Source organism: Oncorhynchus gorbuscha, linkage group LG12 (assembly GCF_021184085.1).
Source record: "Oncorhynchus gorbuscha isolate QuinsamMale2020 ecotype Even-year linkage group LG12, OgorEven_v1.0, whole genome shotgun sequence".
NCBI lineage: Eukaryota > Metazoa > Chordata > Actinopteri > Salmoniformes > Salmonidae > Oncorhynchus > Oncorhynchus gorbuscha.
Genome location: NC_060184.1, coordinates 9,122,397 through 9,149,209, shown reverse-complemented (window position 1 = coordinate 9,149,209; position 26,813 = coordinate 9,122,397). Strand labels below are relative to the sequence as shown.

The following is a 26,813-nucleotide window of genomic DNA, read 5'->3' as shown; positions in this document are numbered from 1 at the left end:
CTCAATACTTATAGAATCACAATACATATAGAATCACAATACATAGAGAATCACACTACATATAGAATCACAATCCATAGAGAATCACAATACATATAGAATCTCAATACATATAGAATCACAATACTTATAGAATCTCAATACTTATAGAATCTCAATACATATAGAATCACAATACATATAGAATCACAATACATATAGAATCACAATACATATAGAATCATGAGAATCACAATACATATAGAATCACAATACATATAGAATCTCAATACATATAGAATCTCAATACATATAGAATCACAATACTTATAGAATCTCAATACTTATAGAATCACATTTACATTTTACATTTACATTTAAGTCATTTAGCAGACGCTCTTATCCAGAGCGACTTACAAATTGGTGCATTCACCTTATGACATCCAGTGGAACAGTCACTTTACAATAGTGCATCTAAATCATAAAGGGGGGGGGGGGGTGAGAGGGAATACTTATCCTATCCTAGGTATTCCTTAAAGAGGTGGGGTTTCAGGTGTCTCCGGAAGGTGGTGATTGACTCCGCTGTCCGCTGTCCTGGCGTCGTGACAATCACAATACTTATAGAATCTCAATACTTATAGAATCATGAGAATCACAATACATAGAGAATCACAATACATATAGAATCTCAATACATATAGAATCACAATACTTATAGAATCTCAATACTTATAGAATCACAATACTTATAGAATCTCAATACTTATAGAATCACAATACTTATAGAATCACAATACTTATAGAATCTCAATACTTATAGAATCACAATACATATAGAATCACAATACATATAGAATCACACTACATATAGAATCACAATCCATATCGTATCCTCACCCAGGTGTTAATATTGTGAGGTCCCTGGCAATCTCCAGCCCTACTAGGTAATGATAGCCTTTAACAATATAGGGTGTACCTATAAGGAAATATAACAGGACCCCACAGTGTATGACGAAACACAATCAACCATTCACACAAACGCAAAGTAAAATGATCAATTATTATTCAACACAAAGTAATGTTATCAACTATTAGTCAATAAACAACTCAAGTTGGAAGCATTTGTGTTGTTGTTTATCCATTATTTTACCAGGTAAGTTGAATGAGAACACATTCTCATTTACAACAATGACCTGGGGAATAGTCACAGGGGAGAGGAGGGGGGGGGGGTGAATGAGCCAACTGGAAGCTGGGGATGATTAGGTGACCGTGATGGTATGAGGGTCAGATTGGGAATATATCCAGGACACCGGGGGTTAAACATCCCTACTCTTACAATATCTGCCATGGGATCTTTAGTGACCACAAGAGAGTCGGGACACCCGTTTAACATCCCGTCTGAGATACGGCACATTACACAGGGCAATGTCCCCAAACACTGCCTTGGGGCATGGGATATACTGTAAATATGTGCATCCCAGCCTATGGAATAAAAGTGGGGGTTTTATTGCTCAGTCTAATTCATGCTATTGGACACATGCTCAAACTGATACACTTTTGATGGACTTAAAGGGGCCATCTGTAGTTGCTGCATCAATTTTGGGATTTATAAATTACCCTGGGGCGGCAGGGTAGCCCAGTGGTTAGAGCGTTGGACTAGCAACCGAACGGTTGCAAGTTCAAACCCCCGAGCTGACATGGTACTAATCTGTCGTTCTGCCCCTGAACAGGCAGTTAACCCACTGTTCCTAGACCAGTTAACCCACTGTTCCTAGGCCAGTTAACCCACTGTTCCTAGACCAGTTAACCCACTGTTCCTAGACCAGTTAACCCACTGTTCCTAGACCAGTTAACCCACTGTTCCTAGACCAGTTAACCCGCTGTTCCTAGACCAGTTAACCCGCTGTTCCTAGACCAGTTAACCCGCTGTTCCTAGACCAGTTAACCCGCTGTTCCTAGACCAGTTAACCCACTGTTCCTAGACCAGTTAACCCACTGTTCCTAGACCAGTTAACCCACTGTTCCTAGACCAGTTAACCCACTGTTCCTAGACCAGTTAACCCACTGTTCCTAGACCAGTTAACCCACTGTTCCCAGACCAGTTAACCCACTGTTCCCAGACCAGTTAACCCACTGTTCCCAGACCAGTTAACCCACTGTTCCTAGACCAGTTAACCCACTGTTCCTAGACCAGTTAACCCACTGTTCCCAGGCCGTCACCGAAAATAAGAATTTGTTCTTAACTGACTTGCCTAGTTAAATAAAGGTTAAAAAAAAATTAATATGTATTAATGTAAAGATATATAATTTAATTGTATTATTATATGTAGTAGAAAGCGTAATCAAACATAATCAACCCATAAAGTAAAATGTAACATCTATATACAGCACCGGTCAAAAGGTTAGAAAACACCCACTCATTATTTTTACTGTTTTCTAACATTGTAGAATAACAGTGAAGACCTCAAAACTATGAAATAACACACATGGAATTATTTTATATTTGTGATTCTTCTAAGTAGCCAGCCTTTGGACTGCAAGCCACAGGACCCTGATCTCTGTGAGTACGAAGATCGGGGTCCCTTTGGACTGCTAGCCACAGGACCCTGATCTCTGTGAGTACGACGATCGGGGTCCCTTTGGACTGCTAGCCACAGGACCCTGATCTCTGTGAGTACGACGATCGGGGTCCCTTTGGACTGCTAGCCACAGGACCCTGATCTCTGTGAGTACGAAGATCGGGGTCCCTTTGGACTGCTAGCCACAGGACCCTGATCTCTGTGAGTACGACGATCGGGGTCCCTTTGGACTGCTAGCCACAGGACCCTGATCTCTGTGAGTACGACGATCGGGGTCCCTTGGCTAGCAGTTCATATTTTCAGTAGACTAATTGGCCAACTATGGAAGGAATTTCAGTTAGTTATTAGCTATAGTTCAAACAGTCACGTCTCTTCTCCTCAGCGCTCTCACGGCAGACTGTAGCCTAGCAATCCGTCCGTGTGCTGCATGTCCAACATGTAGCACACAGTAAATAACATAGTCCGTGCTTAAACAACAACAACAAAGTAACCAGGTTTTACACTTACATGGTCTGGCCTCCAAACCCTCTGCTATCCCCTGCACTACAGTATCTCTGACAACAGGAGCACTACAGTATCTCTGGCAACAGGAGCACTACAGTATCTCTGGCAACAGGAGCACTACACTATCTCTGGCAACAGGAGCACTACACTATCTCTGGCAACAGGAGCACTACAGTATCTCTGGCAACAGGAGCACTACAGTATCTCTGGCAACATGAGCAATACAGTATCTCTGGCAACAGGAGCCCTACAGTATCTATGGCAACAGGAGCACTACACTATCTCTGGCAACAGGAGCACTACAGTATCTCTGGCAACAGGAGCACTACAGTATCTCTGGCAACAGGAGCACTACAGTATCTCTGGCAACAGGAGCACTACAGTATCTCTGGAAACAGGAGCCCTACAGTATCTATGGCAACAGGAGCACTACACTATCTCTGGCAACAGGAGCACTACAGTATCTCTGGCAACAGGAGCACTACAGTATCTCTGGCAACAGGAGCCCTACAGTATCTCTGGCAACAGGAGCACTACAGTATCTCTGGCAACAGGAGCCCTACAGTATCTCTGGCAGCAGGAGCACTACAGTATCTCTGGCAACAGGAGCCCTACAGTATCTCTGGCAACAGGGGCACTACAGTATCTCTGGCAACAGGAGCCCTACAGTATCTCTGGCAGCAGGAGCCCTACAGTATCTCTGGCAACAGGAGCACTACAGTATCTCTGGCAACAGGAGCCCTACACTATCTCTGGCAACAGGAGCCCTACACTATCTCTGGCAACAGGAGCCCTACACTATCTCTGGCAACAGGAGCCCTACACTATCTCTGGCAACAGGAGCCCTACACTATCTCTGGCAACAGGAGCCCTACACTATCTCTGGCAACAGGAGCCCTACACTATCCCTGGCAACAGGAGCCCTACACTATCTCTGGCAACAGGAGCCCTACACTATCTCTGGCAACAGGAGCCCTACACTATCTCTGGCAACAGGAGCCCTACACTATCTCTGGCAACAGGAGCCCTACACTATCTCTGGCAACAGGAGCCCTACACTATCTCTGGCAACAGGAGCCCTACACTATCCCTGGCAACAGGAGCCCTACACTATCTCTGGCAACAGGAGCCCTACACTATCTCTGGCAACAGGAGCCCTACACTATCTCTGGCAACAGGAGCCCTACACTATCCCTGGCAACAGGAGCCCTACACTATCTCTGGCAACAGGAGCCCTACACTATCTCTGGCAACAGGAGCCCTACACTATCTCTGGCAACAGGAGCCCTACACTATCTCTGGCAACAGGAGCCCTACACTATCTCTGGCAACAGGAGCCCTACACTATCTCTGGCAACAGGAGCCCTACACTATCTCTGGCAACAGGAGCCCTACACTATCTCTGGCAACAGGAGCCCTACACTATCTCTGGCAACAGGAGCCCTACACTATCTCTGGCAACAGGAGCCCTACAGTATCTCTGGCAACAGGAGCCCTACACTATCCCTGGCAACAGGAGCCCTACACTATCTCTGGCAACAGGAGCCCTACACTATCCCTGGCAACAGGAGCCCTACACTATCCCTGGCAACAGGAGCCCTACACTATCCCTGGCAACAGGAGCCCTACACTATCCCTGGCAACAGGAGCCCTACACTATCTCTGGCAACAGGAGCCCTACACTATCCCTGGCAACAGGAGCCCTACACTATCCCTGGCAACAGGAGCCCTACACTATCCCTGGCAACAGGAGCCCTACACTATCCCTGGCAACAGGAGCCCTACACTATCTCTGGCAACAGGAGCCCTACACTATCCCTGGCAACAGGAGCCCTACACTATCCCTGGCAACAGGAGCCCTACACTATCCCTGGCAACAGGAGCCCTACACTATCTCTGGCAACAGGAGCCCTACACTATCCCTGGCAACAGGAGCCCTACACTATCCCTGGCAACAGGAGCCCTACACTATCCCTGGCAACAGGAGCCCTACACTATCCCTGGCAACAGGAGCCCTACACTATCCCTGGCAACAGGAGCCCTACACTATCCCTGGCAACAGGAGCCCTACACTATCCCTGGCAACAGGAGCCCTACACTATCTCTGGCAACAGGAGCCCTACACTATCTCTGGCAACAGGAGCCCTACACTATCCCTGGCAACAGGAGCCCTACAGTATCCCTGGCAACAGGAGCCCTACAGTATCCCTGGCAACAGGAGCCCTACACTATCCCTGGCAAGAGGAGCCCTACACTATCTCTGGCAACAGGAGCCCTACACTATCCCTGGCAACAGGAGCCCTACAGTATCCCTGGCAACAGGAGCCCTACAGTATCCCTGGCAACAGGAGCCCTACAGTATCCCTGGCAACAGGAACCCTACAGTATCCCTGGCAATAGGAGCCCTACAGTATCCCTGGCAACAGGAGCCCTACAGTATCCCTGACAACAGGAGCCCTACAGTATCCCTGGCAACAGGAGCCCTACAGTATCCCTGGCAACAGGAGCCCTACAGTATCACTGGCAACAGGAGCCCTACACTATCTCTGGCAACAGGAGCCCTACACTATCTCTGGCAACAGGAGCCCTACACTATCTCTGGCAACAGGAGCCCTACACTATCCCTGGCAACAGGAGCCCTACAGTATCCCTGGCAACAGGAGCCCTACAGTATCCCTGGCAACAGGAGCCCTACACTATCTCTGGCAACAGGAGCCCTACACTATCTCTGGCAACAGGAGCCCTACACTATCTCTGGCAACAGGAGCCCTACACTATCTCTGGCAACAGGAGCCCTACACTATCTCTGGCAACAGGAGCCCTACACTATCTCTGGCAACAGGAGCCCTACACTATCCCTGGCAACAGGAGCCCTACACTATCTCTGGCAACAGGAGCCCTACACTATCTCTGGCAACAGGAGCCCTACACTATCTCTGGCAACAGGAGCCCTACACTATCTCTGGCAACAGGAGCCCTACACTATCTCTGGCAACAGGAGCCCTACACTATCCCTGGCAACAGGAGCCCTACACTATCTCTGGCAACAGGAGCCCTACACTATCTCTGGCAACAGGAGCCCTACACTATCTCTGGCAACAGGAGCCCTACACTATCTCTGGCAACAGGAGCCCTACACTATCTCTGGCAACAGGAGCCCTACACTATCTCTGGCAACAGGAGCCCTACACTATCTCTGGCAACAGGAGCCCTACACTATCTCTGGCAACAGGAGCCCTACACTATCTCTGGCAACAGGAGCCCTACACTATCTCTGGCAACAGGAGCCCTACACTATCTCTGGCAACAGGAGCCCTACACTATCTCTGGCAACAGGAGCCCTACACTATCTCTGGCAACAGGAGCCCTACACTATCTCTGGCAACAGGAGCCCTACACTATCCCTGGCAACAGGAGCCCTACACTATCCCTGGCAACAGGAGCCCTACACTATCCCTGGCAACAGGAGCCCTACACTATCCTGGCAACAGGAGCCCCCTGGCAACAGGAGCCCTACACTATCCCTGGCAACAGGAGCCCTACACTATCCCTGGCAACAGGAGCCCTACACTATCCCTGGCAACAGGAGCCCTACACTATCCCTGGCAACAGGAGCCCTACACTATCCCTGGCAACAGGAGCCCTACACTATCCCTGGCAACAGGAGCCCTACACTATCTCTGGCAACAGGAGCCCTACACTATCCCTGGCAACAGGAGCCCTACACTATCCCTGGCAACAGGAGCCCTACACTATCCCTGGCAACAGGAGCCCTACACTATCCCTGGCAACAGGAGCCCTACACTATCCCTGGCAACAGGAGCCCTACACTATCCCTGGCAACAGGAGCCCTACACTATCCCTGGCAACAGGAGCCCTACACTATCCCTGGCAACAGGAGCCCTACACTATCCCTGGCAACAGGAGCCCTACACTATCCCTGGCAACAGGAGCCCTACACTATCCCTGGCAACAGGAGCCCTACACTATCCCTGGCAACAGGAGCCCTACACTATCCCTGGCAACAGGAGCCCTACACTATCCCTGGCAACAGGAGCCCTACAGCCCTGGCAACAGGAGCCCTACACTATCCCTGGCAACAGGAGCCCTACACTATCCCTGGCAACAGGAGCCCTACAGTATCCCTGGCAACAGGAGCCCTACACTATCCCTGGCAACAGGAGCCCTACAGTATCCCTGGCAACAGGAGCCCTCCCTGGCAACAGGAGCCCTACAGTATCCCTGGCAACAGGAGCCCTACAGTATCCCTGGCAACAGGAGCCCTACAGTATCCCTGGCAACAGGAGCCCTACAGTATCCCTGGCAACAGGAGCCCTACAGTATCCTGGCAACAGGAGCCCTACAGTATCCCTGGCAACATCCCTGGCAACAGGAGCCCTACACTATCCTGGCAACAGGAGCCCTACAGTATCCCTGGCAACAGGAGCCCTACAGTATCCCTGGCAACAGGAGCCCTACAGGCAACAGGAGCCCTATCCCTGGCAACAGGAGCCCTACAGTATCCCTGGCAACAGGAGCCCTACAGTATCCCTGGCAACAGGAGCCCTACAGTATCCCTGGCAACAGGAGCCCTACAGTATCCCTGACAACAGGAGCCCTACAGTATCCCTGGCAACAGGAGCCCTACAGTATCCCTGGCAACAGGAGCCCTACAGTATCCCTGGCAACAGGAGCCCTACAGTATCCCTGGCAACAGGAGCCCTACACTATCTCTGGCAACAGGAGCCCTACACTATCTCTGGCAACAGGAGCCCTACACTCTCTGGCAACAGGAGCCCTACACTATCTCTGGCAACAGGAGCCCTACACTATCCCTGGCAACAGGAGCCCTACAGTATCCCTGGCAACAGGAGCCCTACAGTATCCCTGGCAACAGGAGCCCTACACTATCTCTGGCAACAGGAGCCCTACACTATCTCTGGCAACAGGAGCCCTACACTATCTCTGGCAACAGGAGCCCTACACTATCTCTGGCAACAGGAGCCCTACACTATCTCTGGCAACAGGAGCCCTACACTATCTCTGGCAACAGGAGCCCTACACTATCTCTGGCAACAGGAGCCCTACACTATCTCTGGCAACAGGAGCCCTACACTATCTCTGGCAACAGGAGCCCTACACTATCCCTGGCAACAGGAGCCCTACAGTATCCCTGGCAACAGGAGCCCTACAGTATCCCTGGCAACAGGAGCCCTACAGTATCCCTGGCAACAGGAGCCCTACAGTATCCCTGGCAACAGGAGCCCTACAGTATCCTGGCAACAGGAGCCCTACACTATCCCTGGCAACAGGAGCCCTACACTATCTCTGGCAACAGGAGCCCTACACTATCTCTGGCAACAGGAGCCCTACACTATCTCTGGCAACAGGAGCCCTACACTATCTCTGGCAACAGGAGCCCTACACTATCTCTGGCAACAGGAGCCCTACACTCCCTGGCAACAGGAGCCCTACACTATCCTGGCAACAGGAGCCCTACACTATCTCTGGCAACAGGAGCCCTACAGTATCCCTGGCAACAGGAGCCCTACAGTATCCCTGGCAACAGGAGCCCTACACTATCTCTGGCAACAGGAGCCCTACACTATCTCTGGCAACAGGAGCCCTACACTATCTCTGGCAACAGGAGCCCTACACTATCTTTCTGGCAACAGGAGCCCTACACTATCTCTGGCAACAGGAGCCCTGCTATCTCTGGCAACAGGAGCCCTACACTATTCTGGCAACAGGAGCCCTACACTATCTCTGGCAACAGTTTACACTATCTCTGGCAACAGGAGCCCTACACTATCTCTGGCAACAGGAGCCCTACACTATCCCTGGCAACAGGAGCCCTACAGTATCCCTGGCAACAGGAGCCCTACAGTATCCCTGGCAACAGGAGCCCTACAGTATCCCTGGCAACAGGAGCCCTGCAGTATCCCTGGCAACAGGAGCCCCACCCATTAATGTGACGTGAGTTTTGCTCTAGTCACCTTTACCCCTCTCTCTCTCTCTGTACATCTCTCCATGGTCTAGTCTTTGTCCATGTGTACTGTGTTTAAAAGACAGCATTAAGGAGATCTAAATGTATTTTCATGGTCTAGTCTCTCAGTCCGAACCTTCTGCTATCCTGCAGATAAACACCATATTTACATGAGCTTTGGTTTAGTCTACTGTCTCTCTCTCCGTGGTGTTTACAGGACCTTCCACCTGGTTTGTATCCCCGGCAACCCCCTCAGCCTCTCTGATCTACAGACTCTGTCAATAGAACCAACCCCCTCAGCCTCTCTGATCTAGTCTCTGTCAATAGAACCAACCCCCTCAGCCTCTCTGATCTAGTCTCTGTCAATAGAGCCAACCCCCTCAGCCTCTCTGATCTACAGACTCTGTTAATAGAGCCAACCCCCTCAGCCTCTCTGATCTACAGACTCTGTTAATAGAGCCAACCCCCTCAGCCTCTCTGATCTAGTCTCTGTCAATAGAGCCAACCCCCTCAGCCTCTCTGATCTACAGACTCTGTTAATAGAGCCAACCCCCTCAGCCTCTCTGATCTAGTCTCTGTCAATAGAGCCAACCCCCTCAGCCTCTCTGATCTAGTCTCTGTCAATAGAGCCAACCCCCTCAGCCTCTCTGATCTAGTCTCTGTCAATAGAGCCAACCCCCTCAGCCTCTCTGATCTAGTCTCTGTCAATAGAACCAACCCCCTCAGCCTCTCTGATCTAGTCTCTGTCAATAGAGCCAACCCCCTCAGCCTCTCTGATCTAGTCTCTGTCAATAGAGCCAACCCCCTCAGCCTCTCTGATCTACAGTCTCTGTCAATAGAGCCAACCCCCTCAGCCTCTCTGATCTAGTCTCTGTCAATAGAGCCAACCCCCTCAGCCTCTCTGATCTACAGTCTCTGTCAATAGAGCCAACCCCCAGCCTCTCTGATCTACAGTCTCTGTCAATAGAGCCAACCCCTCAGCCTCTCTGATCTAGTCTCTGTCAATAGAGCCAACCCCCTCAGCCTCTCTGATCTAGTCTCTGTCAATAGAGCCAACCCCCTCAGCCTCTCTGATCTAGTCTCTGTCAATAGAACCAACCCCCTCAGCCTCTCTGATCTAGTCTCTGTCAATAGAACCAACCCCTCAGCCTCTCTGATCTAGTCTCTGTCAATAGAGCCAACCCCTCAGCCTCTCTGATCTAGTCTCTGTCAATAGAGCCAACCCCCTCAGCCTCTCTGATCTACAGTCTCTGTCAATAGAGCCAACCCCTCAGCCTCTCTGATCTAGTCTCTGTCAATAGAGCCAACCCCTCAGCCTCTCTGATCTACAGTCTCTGTCAATAGAGCCAACCCCCAGCCTCTCTGATCTACAGTCTCTGTCAATAGAGCCAACCCCCTCAGCCTCTCTGATCTAGTCTCTGTCAATAGAGCCAACCCCCTCAGCCTCTCTGATCTACAGTCTCTGTCAATAGAGCCAACCCCTCAGCCTCTCTGATCTACAGTCTCTGTCAATAGAGCCAACCCCCAGCCTCTCTGATCTACAGTCTCTGTCAATAGAGCCAACCCCCTCAGCCTCTCTGATCTAGTCTCTGTCAATAGAGCCAACCCCTCAGCCTCTCTGATCTACAGTCTCTGTCAATAGAGCCAACCCCCTCAGCCTCTCTGATCTACAGTCTCTGTCAATAGAGCCAACCCCCTCAGCCTCTCTGATCTACAGTCTCTGTCAATAGAGCCAACCCCCTCAGCCTCTCTGATCTACAGTCTCTGTCAATAGAGCCAACCCCCTCAGCCTCTCTAATCTACAGTCTCTGTCTTTGTCTCCTGTGTGTTTTAAACTTCTCCATGGTCTAGTCTCTCTGTCCTCTGTTGTACCCTGTCCTATAATATTTTAGGACTCAACCCCCTCAGCCTCTAGTTCACTCCAGCACACGCTATGAGCTTTGCACTCTAATAATGACAGCTTGACTCAAATCCCTGGATTAGAGAGTGAGGGAGAAAGAGAGGGAGAAAGAGAGGGAGAAAGAGAGGGAGAAAGAGAGGGAGACGTTAACACAGCAAAACACCATTCATCCACCCTCTCCAGCATAACAACAATAACAAAACACCATTCATCCACCCTCTCCAGCATAACAACAATAACAAAACACCATTCATCCACCCTCTCCAGCATAACAACAATAACAAAACACCATTCATCCACCCTCTCCAGCATAACAACAATAACAAAACACCATTCATCCACCCTCTCCAGCATAACAACAATAACAAAACACCATTCATCCACCCTCTCCAGCATAACAACAATAACAAAACACCATTCATCCACCCTCTCCAGCATAACAACAATAACAAAACACCATTCATCCACCCTCTCCAGCATAACAACAATAACAAAAGACTAACAAAGGAACAAAAACATATGAACCCCGCTCCCTGGTTAGGTAATCTTCCCCCTCCCAGTATTCAGCCTAATCCCTCTATCTCTCCCTCTCTTTCTCTCTCACCCCCTGTCTATCTCTTCCTCTCTTTCTCTCTCACCCCCTGTCTATCTCTTCCTCTCTTTCTCTCTCACCCCCTCTCTATCTCTCCCTCTCTTTCTCTCTCACCTCCCTCTCTCTCTCTCACCCCCTCTCTATCTCTCCCTCTCTTTCTCTCTCACCCCCTCTCTATCTCTCCCTCTCTTTCTCTCTCACCCCCTCTCTATCTCTCACTCTCTTTCTCTCTTCTCACCCCCTCTATCTCTCCCTCTCTTTCTCTCTCACCTCCCTCTTTATCTCTCCCTCTATTTATCTCTTCTCACCCCCTCTCTATCTCTCCCTCTCTTTCTCTCTCACCCAACTCTATCTCTCCCTCTCTTTCTCTCTCACACCCTCTCTATCTCTCCCTCTCTTTCTCTCTTCTCGCCCCCTCTCTATCTCTCCCTCTCTTTCTCTCTCACCCCCTCTCTATCTCTCCCTCTCTTTCTCTCTCACCCCCTCTCTATCTTTCCCTCTATTTCTCTCTTCTCACCCCCTCTCTATCTCTCCCTCTATCTCTCTCTTCTCACCCCCTCTCTATCTCTCCCTCTCTTTCTCTCTCACCCCACTCTCTATCTCTCCCTCTCTTTCTCTCTCACCCCCTCTCTATCTCTCCCTCTCTTTCTCTCTCATCCCCCTCTATCTCTCCCTCTATTTCTCTCTTCTCACCCCCCCTCTCTATCTCTCCCTCTCTTTCTCTCTCACCCCACTCTCTATCTCTCCATCTCTTTCTCTCTCTATCTCCCCTCTCTTTCTCTCTCACCCCTCTCTATCTCTCCCTCTCTTCTCTCTCACCCCTCTCTATCTCTCCCTCTCCTTCTCTCTCACCCCCTCTCTATCTCTCCCTCTCTTTCTCTCTCACCCCCTCTCTATCTCTCCCTCTCTTTCTCTCTCACCCCCTCTCTATCTCTCCCTCTCTTTCTCTCTCACCCCCTCTCTATCTCTCCCTCTCTTTCTCTCTCTCCCCCCTCTTCTCCTCTCTCTGGGTGTCTGTTGTCCTGTTGTAGCCTCTCAACAGTTGCAGATTTAAGCCATCACTACAATAATGGGATTGGTTTTGGCCTCCTGCGGTTTGTGATGAAGGATAATTACTATTTCAATTTACCCCGGCCAACTAAGAACCTCCCTTCGCTCTCTCTTTCTCTTGCTTTCTCTCTCTCGCTCACTGTCTTTCTCCCCTACCCCCTCTCTCTCTCAACTCAATTTAAGGGCTTTATTGGCTTGGGAAATATATGTTAACATCGCCCAAACAAGTGAAAAGGATAATAAACAGGTGTGAAATGAACAGTAAACAAATGTCATATTATGTCTATATACAGTGTTTTAACGATGTGCAAATAGTTAAAGGGAATATAAATCAACAGAAATATAGTTTCAATGGTGTTTGTTCTTCACTGGTTGCCCTTTTCTGGTGACAACAGGTCATAAATCTTGCTGCTGTGATGGCACACTGTGATATTTCACCCAGTAGATATGGGAGTTTATCAAAATCGGGTTTGTTTTTTAATTCTTTGGGTCTTTGTAATCTGAGGGAAATATGTCTCTCTAATATGGTCATACATTTGGCAGGAGGTTAAGAAGTGCAGCTCAGTTTCCACCTCATTTTGTTGGCAGTGAGCACATAGCCTGTCTTCTCTTGAGAGCCATGTCTGCCAACGGCGGCCTCTTTCCATAGCAAAGCTACGCTCACTGAGTCTGTACAAAGTCCAAAGCTTCCTTAAGTTTGGGTCAGTCACAGTGGTCAGGTATTCTGCCACTGTGTACTCTCTGTTTAGGGCGAAATAGCATTCTCGATTGCTCTGTTTTTTTGTTAATTACTTGACACATTGGAAATCATTCTCTTTTATTTTTCTTATGATTTGGTTGGGTCTAATTGTGTTGCTGTCCTGCTGCTCTGTGGGGTCTGTTTGTGAACAAAGTCCCAGGACCAGCTTGCTTCGGAGGCTCTTTTCCATGTTAATTTCTCTGTAGGTGATGGCTTTGTTATGGAAGGTTTGTGAATATCTTCCTTTTAGGTGGTTGTGGAATTTTAACCAATTTTTTTCTGGATTTTGGTCATTATGGGTATCGGCCTAATTCTGCTCTGCATGCATTAGGTGTCTCAATTTGGTGTTTGTCCCATTTTGTGAATGCTTAGTTGGTGAGCGGACCCCAGACCTCACAACCATAAAGGACAATGAGTTCTAAAACTGATTCAAGTATTTTTAGCCAAATCCTAATTGGTATGTTGAATTTTATATTCCTTTTGATGGCATAGAAGAACCTTCTTGCCTTGTCTCTCAGATCGTTTACAGCTTTGTGGAAGTTACCTGTGGTGCTGCTGTTTAGGCTGAGGTATGTATAGTTTGTTGTTGTGCTCGAGGGCAATGGTGTCTAGATGGAATTTGTGGTCCTGGCAACTGAACATTTTTTGGAACGCCATTATTTTTGTCTTAGTGAGATTTACTGTCAGGTCCCAGGTCTGACAGAATCTGTGCAGAAGATCTAGGTGAAGCTGTTGGTCCTCCATGGTTGCGGACAGAAGCACCAGATCATCAGCAAACAGTAGACATTTTGACTTCAGATTCTAGTAGGGTGAGGCCGGGTGCTGCAGACTGTTCCTGTGCCCTCGCCAGTTCATTGATGTGTATGTTGAAGGGGGTTGGGCTTAAGCTGCATCCCTGTCTCACCCCACAGCCCTGTGGGAATTTTTTTGTTGTGGTTTTTGCCCATTTTAACAGTGCAGTTCCCTTTTATGTTCAAGTCCTATCAGGCACCAGGGGATTAGACTCTTCAAATGAACCAAGTTATTCTTAAAAGAGAAGTACAGACACAACTTTGGACAGTTAAGCAGGGAAACTAACATTCATCCACTTGAAGCAGATTGTTTCCCTGATGTATTATCTATGACTTATTATACTGGGGTAGAAGCCTAACTCTCTTGTAAACTACCTTATAAGGAGGTTTAGCTAGCCCAGGCGGTTGGGAGAGAGGAAGAGGGGAGAGAGCTGTTCCTTAAGGCTGCTGTTCATTCCTGTGTGTTTGTCTCTGCCATCTGTCTGTCTGTCTGTCTGTCTGTCTGTCTGTCTGTCTGTCTGTCTGTCTGTCTGTCTGTCTGTCTGTCTGTCTGTCTGTCTGTCTGTCTGTCTGTCTGTCTGTCTGTCTGTCTGTCTGTCTGTCTGTCTGTCTGTCTGTCTGTCTGTCTGTCGACTTGCAGAATGATTAGACTATCTTCTTTGGGAGAAAGAGACTTGAATTTCCATGCAGTAGAGACACTAAACATAATGAATTCTCTCCGGCCGGTGGTCTGGTGGTAACGCAGTAGTTTGTTTCCTACTCATGATGTCATAGCACATAAAGGCCTGCAAACTGCTACTGCTTTCAACACCTTTTAAAGCACAGAAGACAGGAGAGTAGGTGTTGAGACGTTTTCTACCTAGTCCAATACTCTTCATCGTGCCATGCTTGTTCATGACTCCTCAAAGGTTGTTGTTTTGTTTTAGTCATTTAATTACTGTCATCATTTAGACGTGTTATTCACAGTCAGGCCCCTCACGTCAGTTTAGTGACACATTAATATGAAGATATGTGTTGAGTTCCAGCACATCGTAACTCTAAAGCAGAGGTCATGTTATACAGAGCCATGATTACACGATTACATCTCCAGAGAGTGGAACAACAAACCGGGTTTCAGAAAGAGGAATAACACCTTTCCCTCGTGTGACCTACTTGTTGTACTGACGTGTATCTGTAACAGATTGATACGCACACCCTTTAAAAACAAGTTTCTTTAACAAGCCACGTCAGTTTAAGAACAAACTCTTATTTATAATGATGGCCTACCGGGGAACAGTGGGTTAACTGCCTTGTTCAGGGGTAGAATGACAGATTTTTACCTTGTCAGCTCGGGGATTCGATCTAACAACCTTTCAGTTACTGACCCAATGCTCTAACCTCTAGGCTACCTGCTCTAACCACTAGGCTACTTGCTCTAACCGCTAGACTACCTGCTCTAACCACTAGGCTACCTGCTCTAACCACTAGGCCACCTGTCTCTAACCACTAAGCTACCTGCTCTAACCACTAGACTACCTGCTCTAACCACTAGGCTACCTGCTCTAACCACTAGGCCACCTGTCTCTAACCACTAGGCTACCTGCTCTAACCACTAGGCTACCTGCTCTAACCACTAGGCTACCTGCTCTAACCACTAGGCTACCTGCTCTAACCACTAGGCTACCTGCTCTAACCACTAGACTACCTGCCTCTAACCACTAGACTACCTGCCTCTAACCACTAGACTACCTGCTCTAACCACTAGGCTACCTACTCTAACCACTAGGCTTCCTGCTCTAACCACTAGGCTACCTGCTCTAACCACTAGGCTACCTAACCACTAGGCTAACCACTAGGCTACCTGCTCTAACCACTAGGCTACCTGCTCTAACCACTAGGCTACCTGCTCTAACCACTAGGCTACCTGCTCTAACCACTAGGCTACCTGTTCTAACCACTCTACCTGCTCTAACCACTAGGCTCTAACCACTAGAATACCTGCCTCTAACCACTAGACTACCTGCTCTAACCACTAGGCTACCTACTCTAACCACTAGGCTTCCTGCTCTAACCACTAGGCTACCTGCTCTAACCACTAGGCTACCTGCTCTAACCACTAGGCTACCTAACCACTAGGCTACCTGCTCTAACCACTAGGCTACCTAACCACTAGGCTACCTGCTCTAACCACTAGGCTACCTAACCACTAGGCTACCTGCCGCCCTACATACAACCACATGTTATTATTCTTAATTTATTGTTATGCATTATTTTTTATATCTGTAAATTTGTGTATTTTTAGTTGTAGTATTATTTACATTATTATTATTATTATTTATTATTCCCAAAGATTGGAAAGATGCCGCGGTCATCCCCCTCTTCAAAGGGGGTGACACTCTGGACCCAAACTGCTACAGACCTATATCCATCCTGCCCTGCCTTTCTAAGGTCTTCAAAAGCCAAGTTAACAAACAGATCACCGACCATTTCGAATCGCACCGTACCTTTCTCCGCTATGCAATCTGGTTTCAGAGCCGGTCATGGGTGCACCTCAGCCATCTCAAGGTCCTTAATGATATCATAACCGCCATCGATAAGAGACAGTACTGTGCAGCCGTATTCATGGTCCTGGCCAAGGCTTTCGACTCTGTCAATCACCGCATTCTTATTGGCAGCCTCGACAGCCTTGGTTTCTCAAATGATTGCCTCGCCTGGTTTACCAACTACGTCTCTGATAGAGTTCGGTGTGTCAAATTGGAGGGCCTGTTGTCCGAACCTCTGGCAGTCTCTATGGGGGTACCACAGGGTTCAATCCTCGGGCCAACTATTCTCTGTATACATCAATGATGTTGCTGTTGCTGCTGGTGATTCTCTGGTACACCTCTACGCAGACGACACCATTCTGTAAACTTCTGGCCCCTCTTTGGACACTGTGTTAACTAACCTCCAGATGAGCTTCAATGCCATACAACTCTCCTTCCGTGGCCTCCAACTGCTCTTAAACGCAGGGAAAACTAAATGCATGCTATTCAACCGATCCCTGCCCGCACCTGCTCGCCCGTCCAGCATCACTACTCTGGACTGCTCTGACTTAGAATACGTGGACAACTACAAATACCTAGGTGTCTGGTTAGACTGTAAACTCTCCTTCCAGACTCACAATAAGCATCTCCAATCCTAAATTAAATCTAAAATTGGCTTCCTATATCGCAACAAAGCATCCTTCACTCATGCTGCCAAACATACTCTCATAAAACGGTGATGTCATCTATAAAATAGCCTCCAACACTCTACTCAACAAACTGGATGCAGTCTATCACATTGCCATCCGTTTAGTCACCAAAGCTCCATACACTACCAACCATTGCGACCTGTACGCTCTCGTTGGCTGGCCCTCGCTTCATACTCGTCGCCAAAACCCACTGGCTACAGGTTATCTACAAGTCTCTGCTAGGTAAAGCCCCACCTTATCTCAGCTCACTGGTCACCATAGCAGCACCCACTCGTAGCACGCGCTCCAGCAGGTATATCTCACTGGTCACCCCCAAAGTCAATTCCTCCTTTGATCGTGTTTCCTTCCAGTTCTCTGCTGCCAATGACTGGAACGAACTGCAAAAATCTCTGAAGTTGGAGACTCATATCTCCCTCACTAGCTTTAAGCACCAGCTGTCAGAGCAGCTCACAGATCACTGCACCTGTACATAGCCCATCAGTAAACAGCCCATCTACCTACCTCATCCCCATACAGTATTTATCTTGCTCCTTTGCACCCCAGTATCTCTACTTTGCACATTCTTCCACTGCAAATCTACCATTCGTGTTTTACTTGCTATATTGTATTTACTTCACCACCATGGCCTTTACCTCCCTTATCTCACCTCATTTGCTCACATTGTATATAGACTTGTTTTTTCTACTGTATTATTGACTGTATGTTTGTTTATTCCATGTGTAACTCTGTGTTGATGTATGTGTCGAATTGCTATGCTTTATCTTGACCAGGTCGCAGTTGCAAATGAGAACTGGTTCTCAACTAGTCTACCTGGTTAAATAAAGGTGAAATAAAAAATAACATATATATATACACACAGTACATTCAGAAAGTATTCAGACCCCTCAACTTTTCCAACATTTTTGTTACGTTACAGCCTTTTTCTAAAATGGATTCAATAAATCAAAAATCTCAATCTACAAACCAAGCCATGAGGTCAAAGGAATTGTCCATAGAGCTCGTAGACAGGATTGTCGAGGCACAGATCTGGGGAAGGGTACAAAGAAAAGACAATTCTGCAGCTTTTAAGGCCTTTATCATTCTTAAATGGAAAAAGTTTTGGAACCACCAATACTCTTCCTAGAGCTGTCAGCCCGGCCAAACTGACAAGGGCCTAGGTCAGAGAGGTGGTCACTCTGACAGAGCTCCAGAGTTCCTCTGTGAAGATGGGAGAACCTTCCAGAAGGACAACCATCTCTGCAGCACTCCAATCTTTATTTCATCAATTTCAGAATAAGGCTGCACCTTAACAAAATGTTGAAAAAGTCAAGGGGTCTGAATACTTTCCGTAGGCATTGTATGTCGGTAAATTGGGGATCCTAATTATAAAAAATATAACATTAAAGTAGGCCTCTTCAACAAATAAGTAATTGATCTCTGCAGCTTGTACCGAGCTCAGGAAAACACCATCACAGACCAACATCAGAGACCTTCAGATCAGTGCCACTCAGCTTATACTTAAGACACAGAGTCCCAAAGGCTAGGCCGAGACTAGGTCGAGACTAGGCCGAGGCTAGGCCGAGACCCTCAACCCACAGCATTCTAAGTCACTAAGGAGGTGTGGTTCTAATCTTCTGGTGGCAGTTTCAGTGTCACGTTTCCCCTCCGAGAGATTAGAGAATAAGATTGAGTTGGAACCTGGGAGAGCATCAATTAACACAGACAAACAAACCGGCACACAGCCAGAGCAGAAAAGGCTGTAGAAACAGTAAAAAAACAGAGGAACTCAGACAGAATGGGAACAGTAGTCTCTTTTCCTCACTCTCTCTCTCTCTCTCTCTCGCTCTCTCTCTGTCTCTCTCTCGCTCTCTCTCTGTCTCTCTCGCTCTCTCTCTGTCTCTGTCTCTCTCGTTCTCTCTCGCGCTCTCTCTCTGTCTCTCTCTGTCTCTCTCGCTCTCTCTCTGTCTCTCTCGCTCTCTCTCAGTCTCTCTCGTTCTCTCTCTCGCGCTCCCTGTCTCTGTCTCTCTCTCTGTCTCTCTCTCTGTCCCTCTCTGTCCCTCTCTGTCTCTCTCTCTCTCTCTCTCTCTCTCTCTCTCTCTCTCTCTCTCTCTCTCTCTCTCTCTCTCTAGGACTGAAGATAGTCCGATCATGTCTATTGACTTCCGACGAGATGCCCTACGGCCGTACTTGACAAACTGTCCCATCTCTCCCTGTTGTACTGTCAACATGCCATCCTACCACAGAAACCTGGAAGTCACTCAGAGACAAGTCCAAACTGCTGAAAATACACACAGTCTGTCTGTGATGCTAATTTACCGTTGGCATGATTTTCATTTGTGCAGGTGGTAGAATATCAGTTAAGACCTGCAGGATTTGGGTTGATCTGTTCTTGCTTCTCATCAGATGTTAGCTGCAGGGAGTGTGTGTGTGTGTGTGTGTGTGTGTGTGTGTGTGTGTGTGTGTGTGTGTGTGTGTGTGTGTGTGTGTGTGTGTGTGTGTGTGTGTGTGTGTGTGTGTGTGTGTGTGTGTGTGTGTGTGTGTGTGTGTGTGTGTGTGTGTGTGTATGAAAATGACATTTTTGACAGCACTGTGTTTTAACAGGTCCTTCCTCTTCAGTTACTCTATCCGGCCTTTCTTTCACAACACACCAATTCTTTAGGGGAACACATGAAAGGAAGAGGACGAGTCCTCTGAGACATTTTAGTTGACAACAGAGGTGCACCATAGTGTGGATGTTGCAGTCTCACCATTGAATTGCACTGAGAGACAGAAATATAATCCTTCCGTGAGATGTCTCGGGTCTTTTTTTATTTAATTATACCTTTATTTAACCAGGCAAGTCAGTTAAGAACAAATTCTTATTTTCAATGACATCCTAGGAACAGTGGGTTAACTGCCTGTTCAGGGGCAGAACAACAGATTTGTACCTTGTCAGCTCGGGGGTTTGAACTTGCAACCTTCCGGTTACTAGTCCAACACTCTAACCACTAGGCTACCCTGCCCCCTCTACACTCTAACCACTAGGCCACCCTGCCGCCTCTACACTCTAACCACTAGGCCACTCTGCCGCCTCTACACTCTAACCACTAGGCCACCCTGCCGCCTCTACACTCAAACCACTAGGCTACCCTGCCTCCTCTACACTCAAACCACTAGGCCACCCTGCCGCCTCTACACTCTAACCACTAGGCTACCCTGCCGCCTCTACACTCTAACCACTAGACTACCTGCCTCCTCTACACTCTAACCACTAGACTACCTGCCTCCTCTACACTCTAACCACTAGGCCACCCTGCCGCCTCTACACTCTAACCACTAGACTACCTGCCTCCTCTACACTCTAACCACTAGACTACCTGCCTCCTCTACACTCTAACCATTAGACTACCTGCCTCCTCTACACTCTAACCACTAGACTACCTGCCTCCTCTACACTCTAACCACTAGGCTACCTGCCTCCTCTACACTCTAACCACTAGACTACCTGCCTCCTCTACACTCTAACCACTAGGCCCTTGCCAGACGTAGAGACTCAGAGAGCAGTGACCAGCACAGCCTGCTTCCTGTCACCTCCATAGTGAGAAAAAGACTCAAATCACCAATAATTTCCACTAATTATTTTCAAATGCAATCTCTTTTTGGACCTAGTTGTGGTCAATTTGCAGCGTCCAAATTATTATCATTGTTTTACGCCCCCCCCCCGACCATTCACCTTCTCCTTCCTTAAGATCAGATTGAACTGAGAAAGATTGGCCTCCTCTCACCATCTCAGTGATTTAAATTCTCTCTCCTCTCTGTCTCCTTCAGGATGTCCTCGACCGGTGGCCGTAGTGCACGGGGAGCTGGTCAACCAGACGGAGGCGAACCGAGGCTCCTTCCCTCCTGGTACCCTGCTGTCCTATGGCTGTGAGCCGGGCTACGCCCCCGATGGACCCGCCTCCATCACCTGTACCACCGCTGGGACATGGACCCGCCTGCCTCTACGCTGTATCAGCACTAATGGTTCGCAACACACACACATACACACTGTCATAAGAACCAACCGGGGGAGCTATACGCAACACACACACACACACTGTCATAAGAACCAACCGGGGGAGCTATACGCAACACACACACACACACTGTCATAAGAACCAACCGGGGGAGCTATACGCAACACACACACACACACACACTGTCATAAGAACCAACCGGGGGAGCTATACGCAACACACACACTCACTGTCATAAGAACCAACCGGGGGAGCTATACGCAACACACACACACACACACACACACACACACACACACACACACACACACACACACACACACACACACACACACACACACACACACACACACACACACTGTCATACGAGCCAACCGGGGGAGCTGTACGCAACACACACACACCAGTACTTGTCCTTCCTTATGCATCTTATTGGCTTTTTCTAATCTGCATTGATAAGAATACTTTTCTCCCCTCCTCTCTCCCCTCCTTTCTCCCCTCCCCCTCTCCTCCCCTCCTCTCTCCCCTCTTTCTCCCCTCCTTTCTCCCCTCCTTTCTCCCCCTCCTCTCTCCCCTCTTTCTCCCCTCCTTTCTCCCCTCCTCTCTCTCCCCTCCTCTCTCCCCTCCTTTCTCCCCTCCCCTTCTCCTCCCCTCCTCTCTCTCCCCCTCCTCTCCCCCTCCTCTCTCCCCTCCCCTCCTCTCTCTCCCCTCTTTTCTCCCCTCCCCCTCCTCTCTCTCCCTCCTCTCTTCACTCCCTCCTCTCTCTCCCCCTCCTCTCTCCCCCTCCCCTCCTCTCTCCTCTCCTCTCTCTCCCTCCTCTCTCCACTCCTTCCTCTCTCTCCCCTCCTCTCTCCCCCCCTCTCTCTCTCTCTCCTCTCTCTCCCCTCCTCCTCTCCACTCCTTCCTCTCTTTCCCCTCCTCTCTCTCCCCCTCCTTTCTCCCCTCCCCCTCTCCTCCCCTCCTCTCTCTCCCCTCTCCCTCCTCTCTCCCCTCTCCACTCCCTCCTCTCTCTCTCCCCCTCCTCTCCCCTCCTTTCTCCCCTCCCCCTCTCCTCCCCTCCTCTCTCTCCCCTCCTCTCTCCCCTCCCCACTCCCCTCCTTTCTCCCCTCCCGCCTCCCTCCTCTCTCCCCTCCCTCCTCTCTCCCCCTCCTCTCTCCCCTCCTCTCTCTCCCTCCTCTCTCCCCTCCTCTCTCTCCCCTCCTCTCCCTCTCTCTCCCCTCCCCCTCCTCTCTCCTCTCTCTCCCCCTCCTCTCTCCCCTCCTCTCCCTCTCTCTCCCCTCCCCCTCCTCTCTCCTCTCTCTCCCCTCTCCACTCCCTCCTCTCTCCCTCCCTCCTCTCTCTCCCCTCCTCTCTCTCCCCTCCCCCTCCTCTCTCTCCCTTCTCTCCCTCCTCTCACCCCTCCTCTCTCCCTCTCTCTCCCCTCTTTTCTCCCCTCCCTCCCCCTCCCTCCACACTCCCCTCCTCTCTCCCCCTCCTCTCTCCCTCCCCTCCTCTCTCTCCCCTCCCCCTCTCTCCTCTCTCTCCTTCTCTCTCTCCTTTCTCCCTCCTCTCTCCCCCCTCTCTCCCCTCTCCCCTCCCCTCCTCTCTCTCCACCTCCTCTCTCCTCTCTCTCCCTTCTCTCTCTCCTCTCTCCCTCCTCTCTCTCCCCTCTCCACTCCCTCCTCTCTCTCCCCTCCTCTCTCTCCCCTCCCCCTCCTCTCTCCTCTCTCTCCCTTCTCTCTCTCCTTTCTCCCTCCTCTCTCCCCTCCTCTCTCCCCCTCTCCCTCCCCTCCTCTCTCTCCACCTCCTCTCTCCTCTCTCTCCCTTCTCTCTCTCCTTTCTCCCTCCTCTCTCCCCTCCTCTCTCCCCTCTTCCCATCCCCTCCTCTCTCTCCACCTCCTCTCTCCTCTCTCTCCCTTCTCTCTCTCCTCTCTCCCTCCTCTCTCCCCTCCTCTCTCCCCTCCTCTCTCCCCTCTCCCCTCCCCTCCTCTCTCACCACCTCCTCTCTCCTCTCTCTCCCTTCTCTCTCTCCTCTCTCCCCCTCCTCTCTCCCCTCTCCACTCCCTCCTCTCTCCCCTCCTCTCTCTCCCCCTCCCCCTCCTCTCTCCTCTCTCTCCCTTCTCTCTCTCCTTTCTCCCTCCTCTCTCCCCTCCTCTCTCCCCTCTCCCCTCCCCTCCTCTCTCTCCACCTCCTCTCTCCTCTCTCTCCCTTCTCTCTCTCTTTCTCCCTCCTCTCTCCCCTCCTCTCTCCCCTCTCCCCTCCCCCTCCTCTCTCTCCACCTCCTCTCCCCTCTCCACTCCCTCCTCTCTCTCCCCTCCCTCCTCTCTCCCCTCCTCTCTCCCTCCTCTCTCCCTCCTCTCTCCCCTCCTCTCTCCCCTCTCCACTCCCTCCTCTCTCTCCCCCCCCTCCTCTCTCTCCCTCCTCTCCCTCTCTCTCCCCTCCCCCTCCTCTCTCCTCTCTCTCCCCTCCTCTCTCCCCTCCTCTCCCTCTCTCTCCCCTCCCCCTCCTCTCTCCTCTCTCTCCCTCTCTCCACTCCCTCCTCTCTCCCCTCCATCCTCTCTCCTCACTCTCCCCTCTCCACTCCCTCCTCTCTCCCCTCCTCTCTCTCCCCCCCCCTCCTCTCTCTCCCTTCTCTCCCTCCTCTCACCCCTCCTCTCTCCCCTCTCTCTCCCCTCTTTTCTCCCCTCCCCCTCCCCTCCACACTCCCCTCCTCTCTCTCCTCTCCTCTCTCCCCTCCCCTCCTCTCTCTCCCCTCCCCCCTCCTCTCTCCTCTCTCTCCCTTCTCTCTCTCCTTTCTCCCTCCTCTCTCCCCTCCTCTCCCCCTCTCCCCCCCCTCCTCTCTCTCCACCTCCTCTCTCCTCTCTCTCCTTCTCTCTCTCCTCTCTCCCTCCTCTCTCCCCTCTCCACTCCCTCCTCTCTCTCCCCTCCTCTCTCTCCCCTCCCCCTCCTCTCTCCTCTCTCTCCCTTCTCTCTCTCCTTTCTCCCTCCTCTCTCCCCTCCTCTCTCCCCTCTCCCCTCCCCTCCTCTCTCTCCACCTCCTCTCTCCTCTCTCTCCCTTCTCTCTCCTTTCTCCCTCCTCTCTCCCCTCCTCTCTCCCCCCCTCTCCCCTCCCCTCCTCTCTCTCCACCTCCTCTCTCCCTCTCTCTCCCTTCTCTCTCTCCTCTCTCCCTCCTCTCTCCCTCCTCTCTCCCCTCCTCTCTCCCCTCTCCCCTCCCCTCCTCTCTCTCCACCTCCTCTCCTCTCCTCTCTCTCTCTCTCTCTCTCCTCCTCTCTCCCCTCCTCTCTCCCTCTCCACTCTCCCTCCTCTCTCTCCCCTCCTCTCTCTCCCCTCCCCCTCCTCTCTCCTCTCTCTCTCCTTTCTCTCTCCTTTCTCCCTCCTCTCTCCCCCCCTCTCCCTCCCCTCCCCTCCTCTCTCTCCACCTCCTCTCTCTCTCTCTCTCCCTTCTCTCTCTCCTTTCTCCCTCCTCTCTCCCCTCCTCTCTCCCCCTCCCCTCCCCTCCTCTCTCTCTCCACCTCCTCTCTCCTCTCTCTCCCTTCTCTCTCTCCTCTCTCCCTCCTCTCTCTCTCCTCTCTCCCTCCTCTCTCCCCTCCTCTCTCCCCTCCTCTCTCCCTCTCCCCCCCCTCCTCTCTCTCCACCTCCTCTCTCCTCTCTCTCCCTTCTCTCTCTCCTCTCTCCCTCCTCTCTCCCCCTCCTCTCTCCCCTCCTCTCTCCCTCTCCCCTCCCCTCCTCTCTCTCCACCTCCTCTCTCCTCTCTCTCCCTTCTCTCTCTCCTCTCTCCCTCCTCTCTCCCTCCTCTCTCCCCTCCTCTCTCCCCTCCTCTCTCCCCTCTCCCCTCCCCTCCTCTCTCTCCACCTCCTCTCTCCTCTCTCTCCCTTCTCTCTCTCCTCTCTCCCTCCTCTCTCCCCTCCTCTCTCCCCTCCTCTCTCCCCTCCTCTCTCCCCCTCTCTCCCCTCCCCTCCCTCCTCTCTCCCTCCCTCCTCTCTCTCCCCTCCCTCCTCTCTCCCTCCTCTCTCCCTCCTCCTCTCTCTCCCTCCCTCCTCTCCCCCTCCTCTCCCCCTCCTCTCTCCCCTCTCCACTCCCTCCTCTCTCTCCCCTCCCTCCTCTCTCTCCCCTCCTCTCTCTCCCCCCAGTGTGCCCCCCTCCCACGGAGCCAGAGAACGGAGGGTACAGGTGCCACCCGTCCCCCTGCCACCGCCTCACCCAGAAGACCGTGATAGAGTACTTCTGTGACGAGGGCTACGCTCTGAAGGGGGACCTCAAGTTCCTGACCTGTCAGAATGGGGAGTGGGACGTACCCATGCAGATCACCTGCCGCCTCAGCCCAGGTAAGACCCAGAGTAACCTCCCGTCTCACCTGTTGTAATACAAGCCTTTTACCAGACCACTTTTCTGCCTGGGACACGGATTGACTGGGAGGCCATTATTTTTTTTTTGGACTATTAAATTTCAAACTCAATTGACAAAAGAATCCAAAAGTATTCTGTCTCTCTCCTCAGAGGAGCCGCGATCTCCGTTGGCGATGCCAGCGCTGTCCATCGTAGCGTCCACAGCCTCCTCTGTGGCCCTCCTGTTGCTGCTGGTGGTGCTGTTTGTTCTGCTGCAGCCCAAACTCAAGTCCTTCCACCACAGCAGGTTACACACACACCTTCAATACATTTACATGAACACACACACACACCTTCAATACATTTACATGAACACACACACACACCTTCAATACATTTACATGAACACACACACACACCTTCAATACATTTACATGAACACACACACACACTTCAATACATTTACATGAACACACACACACACTTCAATACATTTACATGAACACACACACACACACACACACACACACACCTTCAATACATTTACATGAACACACACACACACACACACCTTCAATACATTTACATGAACACACACACACACGTTTTCAGAGTATTTACATGAACACACACACACACACCTTTACCTCTGTGTGTATTTTGCTGCCATTTTGGGCCCATCAGATCCGGTTTGGTGAAGATGAAATGTAACTGGTTTTACAAGTTAACAGCAGATGAAACAGTGTCAAAGTGAAAGCTGCATTAGGTTCAACAGTTAACTAACAGGTGTGTATGTTGCTACCAGACTTACTGTCTCTGGTTCTGTGATTTACAACAGTTAACTAACAGGTGTGTATGTTGCTACCAGACTTACTGTCTCTGGTTCTGTGATTTACAACAGTTAACTAACAGGTGTGTATGTCGCTCTGTTGATTGTGTTGTCAGGCCTGGGGGGCTGTAGGGCCTGGGGGGGCCGTGAGGCCTTGGGGGCTGTGAGGCCTGGGTGGGCTGTGAGGCCTGGGGGCTGTGAGACCTGGGAGGGCTGTGAGGCCTGGGGGGGGGGCTGTGAGTCCTGGGGGGCTGTGAGGCCTGGTGGGGCTGTGAGGCCTGGGAGGGGCTGTCAGGCCTGGGGGGGCTGTCACCTGGGGGGGGGACTGAGGCCTGGGGGGCTGTAGGGCCTGGGGGGGGCTGTGAGGCCTGGGG

At 50.6% G+C, this 26,813-nt stretch overlaps 1 protein-coding gene across 1 annotated transcript in view; it reads left to right on the top strand.

Annotated features, from left to right (window-relative positions):
• The window catches only part of susd6 (sushi domain containing 6), a 77,216-nt gene that overhangs the window by 46,415 nt on the left and 3,988 nt on the right, over positions 1-26,813 (top strand). The window contains exons 3-5 of the mRNA XM_046291060.1: positions 21,118-21,312; positions 25,416-25,613; positions 25,782-25,917. Of these exons, the coding sequence (XP_046147016.1) occupies positions 21,118-21,312; positions 25,416-25,613; positions 25,782-25,917 (529 nt within the window). The remainder of the gene's footprint in view (positions 1-21,117; positions 21,313-25,415; positions 25,614-25,781; positions 25,918-26,813) is intronic.